At 47.0% G+C, this 11,700-nt stretch overlaps 2 protein-coding genes across 5 annotated transcripts in view; both read left to right on the forward strand.

Moving 5' to 3' along the window:
• The window catches only part of LOC101590220 (zinc finger protein 792-like), a 48,260-nt gene that overhangs the window by 12,085 nt on the left and 24,475 nt on the right, over positions 1–11,700 (forward strand).
• Positions 9,538–11,700, forward strand: part of LOC101589824 (zinc finger protein 792-like) — a 6,710-nt gene continuing 4,547 nt past the window's right edge. For 2 of the 4 annotated variants that reach the window (XM_023721471.1, XM_023721472.1), the window contains exons 1-2: positions 9,538–9,851; positions 11,144–11,366. In XM_023721471.1, the coding sequence (XP_023577239.1) occupies positions 11,364–11,366 (3 nt within the window). In that variant the 5' untranslated portion in view covers positions 9,538–9,851; positions 11,144–11,363. The remainder of the gene's footprint in view (positions 9,852–11,143; positions 11,367–11,700) is intronic. The other 2 variants (XM_023721470.1, XM_012515904.2) reach the window with 1 other exon arrangement.

Raw genomic sequence — 11,700 nt, forward strand, 5'->3', positions numbered from 1 at the left:
AAATAAAAATAAATAAATATTAAAAAAAAAAAAAAAAAAGAATCAATCGCAAATTCCAGAAGCCAAGCCACCCCATGCCTGCATGAGGCATTGGGAGACACCTATGCCCAAACCATAAGACTATGTCTTAAATTCCCGAGGTTAGCCAAGATCCTAATGAGAGCCTTGCTAAGATCCATGAGAGACTATGTGAAGCATACTGAAATTTTCTGCATTTGACCCTGAAGCTCCAGAGAATCAGCAGGTGGTGACTTCAGCTTTTATAAAACAGTGCACCTCTGACATCTGAAGAAAGATCCAAAAGGTCAATGGGTTTGCTGGTGTGAATGCCACCTGTGCACTTCAGCTATCCCAGAACGTTTTTACAAACCAGGGAAGAAAGGAAAGATAAAGCATGAGTCTGATGGAGACGCCCAACACCAGATGGCTCTCCTGGTTGCAACCAGGGCAAAACTGCTGCTAGAGAAACTCCAGACAAATTTACCTCAGTACCGAGCCCAAAATAATAAGGCCTCAAAGGGTTCTCAAGTCAAAATAGGTGGCCATCCCTTCATTTAAGCTACAAATCATTATGCCCAAGGTGAAAAACTGGAACACTGGAAAGACAAATGCCCTTTCTGCGTGAAGGATAAAATGGTTTGTGGAGACCCAAAGCTATTGCACCCTGAACCCCTGCTCCTGCTTTTCAATAACAAAAAGGGGAGACCTGGTGCCATAATGGGGCCCCAGGAGCTAAGGTCATCGCCAAATTGGAGGGAAACCAATGACTTTTATAGTGAACAGTTAGGTCAGACACTCTGTTGTTATTCAATAGAAATTCCCCTTGACTTCCTAGGGGATTCAAGTGATCAGGGCTCTGGCTGCCACTGAAAAGAAATTCTGGTCTGGGGAGATGGCACTGTGGAATAAGTACTTCCCTGGCAAGCACAAGGGCCTAAGTTCAATACCCAGATCCACAAAAAAAAAAAAAAAAAAAAAAAAAAAAAAAAAAAAAATCTGTCAAAGCAGATCCTGTGAGATTGGTGGTCATTTCATTAAAGATGAATTCCTGCACATGCCCAAGTGCCCTGTTGCACTCATGCGATGAGCCCTTCCCTCAAGGCTGGGAGCAACTATTTCCTTTGTTCCTTATCCACCTGCTACCCTCACACTTGAGCCCCTGACTCCAAACCATTTCCTGACCTTGACCAAGACCCAAGAAGAAGAATGACAGCTCTATCAATTAGAAATGCCTAAAGAATAGAACCCTAAGGCCTTACACACCATGTTTCAGATGTATGGACAGAACACTCACCTTTGAGACTACTATCAATCATGCACCTTTCATAAGTGAACTCAAACCAAGTGCCATCCCATTGCTGTCAGACATCAGTCAACCTCACAAGAAGCCTGCTTGGACTCTTGCTCCACATCTCCACACTGAGAAAAGTTGAAGTCCTAACAGATTGTCAGTCACCCTGGAATACACCCTGCTCCCAGTAAAAACCCAAATGGAGACTTCTGCCTGGTATACGACCTCTGTGCTGTCAATGCAGCCCCCAGAACCTTACATCTAACAGTCCCACCCTATACACTGTCCTGGGCTTTTTTTTCCTTCTGATGCCACCTGGTTTACATGCCTGGACCTAAAAGGTGCTTTCTTCTGCCTGTGAGTGGCCCCTGTCAGCCAGCTCCTTTTTGCTTTGAATGGGAAGACCCTGTCACAGGGTGAAAGGGACAACTTACAATGACCCACCTTCCACAAGGCTTTAAAAATTCTACAACCCTGCTTAGGGAGGCTTTGGCAGCCAATGTGGCTGGATTTGCTCAAAGGAAGTTCAACTGCATGCTCCTATGGCACACTGCTGACTTTATTTTATTTTTGGTTTCTTGAGACAGGGTCTTGCTCTGCAGATCAGGCTGACCTTGAGATCACTTTGTACCCAGGCTGGCCTCAAATTTACAGCAGTTGAACTCGTGGTAATCCGCCTACTTCACCTTCCCAAGTGGTGGAATTGTAGGCATGGACCACCATGTCTGCCTGGCTCTATAGATCATATCTTAGTCTTTGGTTTTTTTTTGTTTTTTGTTTTTTGTTTTTTTGGTGGAACCAGGGATTGAACTCAGACCCTTGTGCTTGCCAGGGAAGCACTTATTCCACGGAGCCATCTCCCTGGGCCCCATATAGATCACATCTTAATCTGGGCAGTCCCACCAAACAAGAAGGCTGAGAAGGAACACAAGTCCTTGTTCACCACCTACTGGTTATGGGCTTCAAAATCTCTTGAAAAAAGGATCACAGCTACAAACAGAAGTTCAGATACTTACAGTTTGACCTAGAGAAAGGTCTCTGAATCCTAGGCCCAGAAAGAAAGGAGGTCATTTGCTCCATCCAGTAATCTGACTAGAAAAGAGAGTTTAGAGAATTCTTAATTGCAGCTGGCTTCTGTCAGATTTGGATATTGGGGTACCCTGAAAAGGCCACACCTCTTATGGCATATTGACAAATCCCATATCCAAAGAGAAGTAATAAGGTAGACTTTAGAGAATATTGAAGCAATTAAATAAAGCAAAAGAGCCTTGGCCTCTGTCCCAGTTCTGGGACTCCCAGATGTGACCTGTCCCTTTAGTTTGGTCTTTGATGGAAGAAAACATGGAGCCTCAGAAGTGTTAAACAGTGGGAGCCTGAGAGGCCTAACACCTACCTTTCTAAAACACTGCACTCAGTATCCAAAGGATGGCCTCCTTGCTGGTGGGTGCTCACTGTGACAGCCCTCCTGGTCAAGGGAGACAAATTGACTCAGGGACAATACTTGACTTTCCAGGTGCCAAATGCTGTCCCTCATCTCTACAGTCAAAGACACTGTTGGCTCTGTAACAGGCAAATCATCCAGCAGCAAGGATTGCTTGCTGGAAATCACTGACTCTCCTTCCAGACATCTAAAGCTCTATGGGGCTGGGGAGATAGCTCAGTAGAATAAGCACTTGCCTGGCAAGCGCAAGTGCCTGAGTTCAATTCCCGATTCCGCCAAAATCAATCAATCAATCAATCAATCAATCATTCATTCATTCATTCATTCAATCTCTAAACTCAGCCAGCTATTTGCCCACAGAGTTCCACCAGCCTGACCATGTGTTATGGTTTGTGTCTAGTTGTCCCCCAAAGCCTCATGCAATCTTGGGGCAACTTCTGGAGTTTGTGATTGATTATAGTGGGTGTGGATGCTGCACCTGCCCTGGGGCAGGTGATTTGCATTTCATTGTAAGGAGGGAGAGAAGCTAGCTGCTTGAGCTGCTGCTGCTCCTCCCTTGCACTCTTGCTCTTTGCTGCCTCCATAAAAGGTTGCTCTCTACTATGTTGTGCTCTGCCTTGAACCCAGCTGAATAGGGACTGAAACCTCCAGGAACTGTGAGCTAAGTAAACCTTTCCTTCCTTCATTTTGAGTGTCGGGTATTTGTCCTAGCAACGAGAGTAGAGTAACTAAGACACCATGATTGCCTCACTCTGACTGATGAACATTTTGTCAGCCAGCCTGACTTCCAAATGGAGCCCTGGAGAGATGCTGAGGGCACCCTGTGTATGGATGGAAGTAGCTCTGTTCAAAACAGACAATGTAGGGTGGATATGCTTTGATCAATGCTGAGGAGGTGCTCTTAGCAGTTCAATGATCTGAGCTCTTGGCATTTATATAGGCCCTCATTGGGCATAAGACAAAATGGTAAAGAGCTACACAGATTACAGGCAAGATTTCACCACAGTTCATGTCCATGGGACATTATACAAGAATTGTCATCTTTATACAGCCCAAAGAAAACAAATTAAAGATGGAGATGAAATTCACAATTCTTCTGGTTTGTGTCTAGTTGTCCCCCCAAAGCCGCATGTAAGTTATGGGGCAGACGTGGCTGGAGGAGCAACAAGTGGCTTGAGGGGCAGGGTTAGAGGACCAGGGCGGGGCCTGAGAGACCGGCCAAAATGAGCTAACCGTTAAACTGCCTACCCTGTGCTTTATCAGAGATGTGGAGAGGGTCATCCTGGACATGGCAGCACCCAAGTCTCTCCTCCAGTGTTTTGAAACCTCCAGTAACTGTGAGCTAAATAAACTTTTCCTTCCCTCATTTTGAGTGTCAGGTATTTGTTCCAGCAACGAGAGAAGAGTAACTGATACAACAACTTTATCCGCCACTGTGAGGAAACTGAAAAAGGTGGCTATAATCCATTGTAAAGGACATCAAAAGCTAAAGGACACCATCCCCTGTCAACCAAAAAGTAAGTGAGTCCACTAAAATGGCTGCCAAAGACTCCACTTTGGAAAACAACCTGGTTCAAAACTTAGAAGCCCTACATGAAATGTTTCCAAAAACTGTTCTCAGTCTCTAGCATGGACCTCTTCACTGGATTGAAAAGGCAATAAAATGGGCACAAGAGGAAGGATTTCATACAGATCTGATCAAATGATGACCCCAAAGGAACTGGCTTACAGCTGAGTAACACACCACCGTGACATCACCCACAGAGGAAAGCCTGCCATGGCTCAGCTCCTGAGTCCCTATTATTACATCCCAAAGTCAACAGCAGTCTGTGAACCTGTCAGTCAAAGATACCAAACTTGTGCAAAGACTGAGGCCTCAATAGGCCCTTGACTCCCACCTGGAATCCAACACACAGGACCCTCCCCTTTCAAAGTTCTGCAAGTATAAGTTAAATCATGCTAAGTATACAAATGTTTGCTGTTCTGTTTTTGGTTTTTTTGTTTGTTTGTTTGCTTTTTAACCGGGGATTGAACTCAGGACCTTGTGCTTGCCAGCAAGGCATTTATGCCACTAGGCTATATCCCCAGCCCCAAGAACATTTTTTTTTTTTTTGCAGTACCAGGGATCAAACTCAGGACCTTGCACTTGCCAGGCAGGCACTTACACCACTGAGCTATATCCCTGGCCCCGTTTGCTAGTCTTGGTCTGTACTTACTCTGGGTGGCCAGAAGTATTCCCTCCCAGGACTCAAAAGGCCTTTGAAGTATGCGGAGTACTGTTAAGAGAAATTATCCCCAGATATGGGCTGTCCCTGGCCACAGGCAATGACAATGGACTGTCATTTGTTACAGAAATCACCCCAAATGGAATCTCTACACTGCCTATAGGCCCCACTGTTCTGGAAGAGTTGAATGGAGGAAGAGAACCCTGACATTGATAGTGAGCTAATTACTATGAAAAAACATAAACAGCATGGGTAGACCAGCTGCACATGGTTCTCCTAAAAGTCAGGACATAGCCAGGACCCACCAGGTACTTACGAAACTCCAACTCTTACTAAAAAGGTTTCCAGGGAGATCTTTTGTCAACTGGAAATTATCACCTTGCAGAAATAACTTCTTCAGTTAGGAAACACTTTCTCCCAGATACATGAAACCATATCAGAAAGAGCACCCCTTCCCACTGATACACCTACTCATACCCATAACCCAGTAGACATGTTCTGGGTTAAAGATCAGAAAAAAGGGGGGCTGGGGAGATAGCTCAGTTGAATAAGTGCTTGCCAGGCAAGTGCAAGGGCCTGAGTTCAATCCCCGGTTCTGAAAAAAAAAAAAAAAGATCAGAAAAAAAGACTCCCCTAATCCCCCACCCACAAAGGCCCCTGTAATGATTGATATATTTTGTAAACTTGAGAACTTTGTAAATTTCACTCAGGAGAGGGCCAAAGTTCTCAGTTTGTAAACATCCTCATCCTGTGCAAGAGGAGGGCATGGAGATGATGTGGGTGCTACACTGGCCCTGGGGCAGGGCGATAGCCTGCTTATAACATGAGGAAGGAAAAGAGGCTTGCCCCCACTCACGCTTTTGCTCTTGCTGCTTTTGCTGCCTTCTACCACCTTGAACTGTTAGCCCTGTGCCCTGCCATCCTGCTTTGGAGCCAGCTGATTAAGCATTGAAACCTCCACAAACTGCGAGCTACGTCAGCCCTTTCTTCCTTAATTTTGGATGTTGGGCATTTTATCTCAGGAATGAGAGAAAAGTAACCAAGACAGCCTCTATTTAATTATTTTTACTACTAGTGCAATACAAGTGACAGAGATTTAGCCTTGGATTCATCAGTCCAGGATCAAACAGGCCCATCCCAACAACTGCTGGAAGGCCTATCCTGATGGGTCAAGCCCCCTGAAGACCACCATGCAGAGATGATGTACTCAGCACCCTGCTCTCAATGATGTGGAAGCTTGAAGCTCTACACACACTGAAGACTGAATGCACATAGTACACTGGAGGGCCCATCCTAATTGACTGATGTTCTGTTATACAGTTGTTTTGGGTTTTTTTGTTTGTTTGTTTTTGTTTATTTGTTTTTGAGGAACCAAGGATTGAACTCAGGCCCTTGCACTTGCCAGGCAAGCACTTATTCCACTGAGCCATCTCCCTGGCCCCATGTTATCCAGTTTCATTGCTAGTTCCCCTTTTTTTGTAGATGTAGTGCTTGCCTTGGGACTCTGAGCTGTATCCGCAGAGGACTGAGAAGTTCCTCACAAAATTACCCTTGTTCTTGTCCATATTGGTGTAACCTTTGGATTTGGCACCATGAAATGCTGCTCTAACTTTCACAATAGTTGATAATTTTCTGCTGTGATCATACCTATTGGCTGCCCAGTCTAACTCCTGTCAAGTCACCTTGTACTGACACCACATTAGGTTTAATGTCCTGCTACTCTGTTCACTTTCTAGTTCCTTCTCTCCTGCTGACTTCAGTGTTCACATTCACTTTTTGGGTTACAACGCCAGAAGATGAGTTCACACAAAAAGCCTGCATTTAATATCACCTTCATCAATAGCATACTTGGGTTGCTCATCTTTACATGACTAAATCAAAATGAAAATGACTCTCCCATGGATAATATATCGAAATATCCTAGGAATATATAGAAATTGAGAACATTGGGAATCCTAAATTCAAGTTTACAATGCAAGTCCAATAATAATTCTCAAACTAAATAGGACCCTTCACAACCAAGAATATGCTTTTACTTTGACAAATGTCCAATTCAAACCAACACCCCAGGTTGAGAACAATGTTGCTGCTCCTCTAGATGTAGAGGATTAAGTTGGGAAGGAGAATAGTGTGCTAATAATAAATGTATCTATCCAGAGTGGTGAGGAAGCAAACAGTCCTGTAAACTCCCCTTCTTGTCTATGTTCTATCCAGTTGGGGTTGAGTTATAAACTGAGGTGGATGTAAAAACAGCCTTTTGACTCAGCATCCTTCTAGCTCAACCTGCCAACAGGAATTTGCCCCCCTCCCCGTTGCAATACACTATTCCAGATCCCTCCCATCAGAATGGGATCATTTGGACGCCAGATAAGAGTCCAGAGGGATGGACAAGGATTAAGCGATGACTGGTTTAAAGATTGCAAAAGTCTCTCTCTCTCTCTCTCTCTCTCTCTCTCTCTCTCTCTCTCTCTCTCTCTTTTTGTGGTACCAGGGATTGAACTCAGAACCATGTGCTTGCCAGGCAAGCACTTATTCTACTGAGCTATCTCCCAGGGGCCCTGTAAAAGTCTCTTGACCCCCACACACATTAAAATTCCTTCCCCTAAACCACCAACGTTCCCACTGATTCCCACGCCCCCAGAGATCACACAGGACCCCCAACTCCTGATCTCCTGCCCTTGGTCAATGGCACCCATGGGGTCCTTCAAGCTATAAACACAGAAATAGTCTCTTCGCTTTGTGTCTCACTTTCAATTCTTTCATACAAGCTCTAGAACTAACCCAGACTAACTTTGAACTCAGCTCCACTGATGTTCTCTATCACTTACTTCAGCCCAATCCTACAATCATGTGGGGAAATATCTCCTCTTTTCTGAGTCTCTCCAGAAGCCTAAATGTCTCTGCTGACTATATAGATGATCAGCCACTGCAGGTCCCCATTGGGCCCCTGTGGAGCTTTCTCATTTGCTCTGATGGGGTTCATCTAGTGTTTATTCCTACCAACAGGAGCCTTTGTTGGCCTGCGTTTACCTGGTAAGTGAACTTTCTGTATAGTCGGGGCAACGGGGCCCTACATGCCCATCAGTCACATCAAACGGGTGACACTGTAATAATACCATTGTGGCTGGGATAGCTTAACTCTTGGTACCACGCTACGGGTATAAGCCAACAACAATACTCACAGTTAAGTACCCAGAGAGCCCGACATTTCAACAATATGCAAAGTTTAATAGATACTGTCCAAGACCACACAGATTCCCTGGGTGCAGTCATTCTCCAAAATCGCAGAGCTTTAGACCTCTTAACAGCCCACCAAGGAGGAACCTGCCTTCTCTTGGAAGAAAAACGTTGGCACTGTCAGGGTTAGGAAGAGAAAGCTCTGTCAGTTGTGAGAATATCTAACAAAAAAGTAAATATGCCACGGGTAACTTTCCAGTTGGGATCTCTAGGCTTATTCTCCTTACGGGTAGGAGCTTTGCTTGCACCTCTAATGGCTCTTCTGGCATTCTTCCTCCTAGGTCTTGTGCAATCCTGACCAGAATTCTCTCTGAGCACTCTGAAGCCATGTGCTATCTGCTCCTTTTAAGATTTACCTCTTCTTACCAGCTGCTTAAAACTGAAGAAACGGACAAAAAAAGAATCTTCCCATAAAACAAAAGGGGGGGGACTAACAATCTCATACACCACAGAGCCCAGTGAGCCCTGTGCTTCAGTCTGCGGTGTACTGCGCCCAGCTGCTTTTCAGGTAGCCTGACTCAGCTCAGCCGGACCATGTCCAGGTGAACAAACTTCTTTCCCACTAAAAACACATTTTGCTTTTCTAGCATATTTCTTTTTTTCTTTCTTACGGAATCAGGGATTGAACTCAGGCCCTTGCGCTTGCCAGGGAAGCACTTATTCCACTGAGCCATCTCTCCAGCCCCTTTTCTAGCATATTTCAAGGACCTTCTGCCCAAAAACCAAATAGTAATGCATGATTAACATAATCCAATAAAAATCCTCTCTGCTTTCAAACCTTATTTCCAGTGTGTAGAGACCTATATCAACTAAGCCCTAAATTGACTCTGTATTCCCAGCAGCAGCCCGCTGGCGTTAATAAAAAGTTGCCTTCCGGCTGGCAAGAGAGCTCGGTGCACTAAGCGCCTGCTTAGGCAAGCGCAGGGATGGGGTTCAATCCCCAGGGAAGCCAGCGTTAGGGCTCTGAGAAGCGCTGAGTGAGAGAGAACACGTAGAGTTAGCAAACAAAGATCCCACAAATTAGTTATAACTGCGGGTTTCAGTGTGAAAGTAGGTCCCTGACATGGTGGTAAGGCGGGTTGTCACGGATGGTCTACAGGTCAGCAGGGCGCGGGCTGACAGCGCCGCCCAAGTACAGCTGAGGCCACCAAGGCGAGGGAACGGCCCCTTTAAGATGCTAGCTGGAGAAGAGCTGCAGGGCGGAGGGGGAGGCTGGAGCGCCCGCCTGTACCCTAGGATCTTGGATCCGGATGCTGACTAGGTGTGGGGGGTGGGGCAGCGGCTCTGCGCCTGCGGGGGGCGTGGCCACAGACCACGTGAGCGCAGTACCCCTCTACGCTGAGCAAGTGCTTCCTGGGTCGGGTTGTCCGCGGCCCGCCCGGGACAGAGTTGGGGGTGGCGGGGATCGGGAGGTGCGGCGCGTCTGGACCAGGTGCTGTGCCTTTGAAACAGCCCCGACCCCTGAGGCTGCAGTGATCGTAGGGGTACGCGATTGACTGGACGACTGAAGCCGGGAGCGCGACCCTCGGCCAGGGACTCGACCGAGAGAGTGGTGGGCTGAGCCCGCGCGGGAGCCGCGTCGGTCGCCAGCCTCAGAAGGCTCTGTGCTGGTCCAATGGCCCTGATGGCGGCGTCAGCGCAGAGCGACCTGCTGCAGGTGAGCCGGGGCTTCAGTGCTACTGCGGAATTATACCCTGCTGGTCCTGGTGCCAACACAGAAAGGATGACGCTGCTCTTACCCCTGTCGCTATTCCTATCTCGCTGCCCTGACTCGGGTGCTGTGTGGGGGTCTGTTGAGGATCCTGCTTGTGGTCTGGACAGTCTGCAGAGGGGTTTTCCCCCCAGAGCTCTGCGGGGTGAGGGGACAAAGGATTTCCTGAGAATGTGCCTGCACAACAAGCTGGAGGCTGAAACCCAGTTGGGAGTGTCCAGAAAACTCAGTAGCTCTTGTATCTGCAGGGACCGGATAGTACCTCTGGAATCACAGGCTGAGGAGCTGCTGTTGTGAGGCCGTCAGGTGCTGTGGGTGGTTAAAGCACAGGAGGGAGCTGATAGCACTCAGGTCTTACCAGCATCTCTGTGGATGCGGAGTGACAGAATGACAACCAAGTAGCTTGAGGATGAGGGAACAGGGGCCAAGGAGCAGGCCTGCCCCCATCGAGGCCAGTGGTCCTGGTGGCCAGACCAGGAGGAAAGTGTGTGTTCTATCTGTCAGAAACAGCAGTAGGCATGTTCTGTGGTACAAGTATCAAGGAGTCATCAGGAGAGAGAGAGAGAGAAGAGGAGACAAGGTCTAGGGAAAGGTGGAGGAGAGGGGGAGAGCGCTGCAGCAGGAATTTTCGCTGGAAGTAGCAGAAGTTTGGGACATGTGGAGTCTCTGATTCTCCAGAGACCATCAGTAGATTTGAAGAGCGGTGTAGGGCAGATACCCTGTCCAAGGGAGGTGTTAATTGAAGTCCCAAGGGAAAAATCTACAAGTAGGCAATATCTAAAAATAGAGCTTTGGCCCAAGACCCCTGTTCTGTAACCAGACCACCACAGAAAGCCTGCTTCCTTGTGAGTCAGACTGGCAGAATGCTATCTCTGGTGACAAGCCAGAAAGTTAAACCAAATCTTTCATAGTTGTTCTCTTTTTTGGGTGGCTTGATTAATAACTGACAGTTTCTATAATTTTTGTTCTTAGGTCCTATTTAGGACCAACTGCAGAAAACCAAAAATGCTCACATGACCAATCTCAGGCAAGGCCTTGCGTCTAGTTTGAAGCCTCTACAGATACCTTTTCAGGACTGCAGTCCAAAGTCAGGAGCACCCCGGCCTTTCCTTTTGCTTCATGCTCTGCCCTTGCTGGGACTGGCTCTAGGTCTCTGAGAAGCCCTCAGTGAGGGCGGCTGACTCCCTGGCTACAGTAGGCAATGGATAAACAGCCTTAGCTTTTCCTCATTTCCACAGAACATCCAAATCGTGGCTTCAATGTGTGGGCAAGAGCGTATGTCGGATTTAAGGCTGTGAATGTTCAGGCCATGATGCCAGTGTTCCAAGAAGGAAGACTGTGGCCTGGAGGCCTCAAGAGCATGAGATCTTGCTTGAGCACCATATTTAGCTTGTTTGGCATCATGAAAACAAATGATAGAGAGTGCCATGGGTTGGGGAGAGTTGGGACTAAGGAAATATGGTAGATGGCCTAATCCAGTGAGGAGATCAGTGATGAGGCTGACAGTCATGGAGCTGATGCTGCCATGTGGCTCCGAGTGGTGCTTATTCACCAATCTGTGGTCTTCCCGCCTTTTGTGCTGTCTCCTGATAGAGCCGGAGGGTTTTTTAGTCAAGCTCTACAGTTAGGTAGGGACAAATGAGATTGCTCAGATTTGCTGGGACACAGAGAGGTGTAGGGCAGGAGAAAGAAAGAAGGGACTGAAATTCTGATATTTCTTTCAGGAGCAAGCCCACCATGACCTAACTTCCTTCAATTAGGTACCATCTCCCAAAGGTTCTACCACCTACAAGAA

This window comes from Octodon degus, unplaced genomic scaffold, assembly GCF_000260255.1.
Source record: "Octodon degus isolate 3935 unplaced genomic scaffold, OctDeg1.0 scaffold00083, whole genome shotgun sequence".
In the NCBI taxonomy this organism is placed as follows: Eukaryota; Metazoa; Chordata; class Mammalia; order Rodentia; family Octodontidae; genus Octodon; species Octodon degus.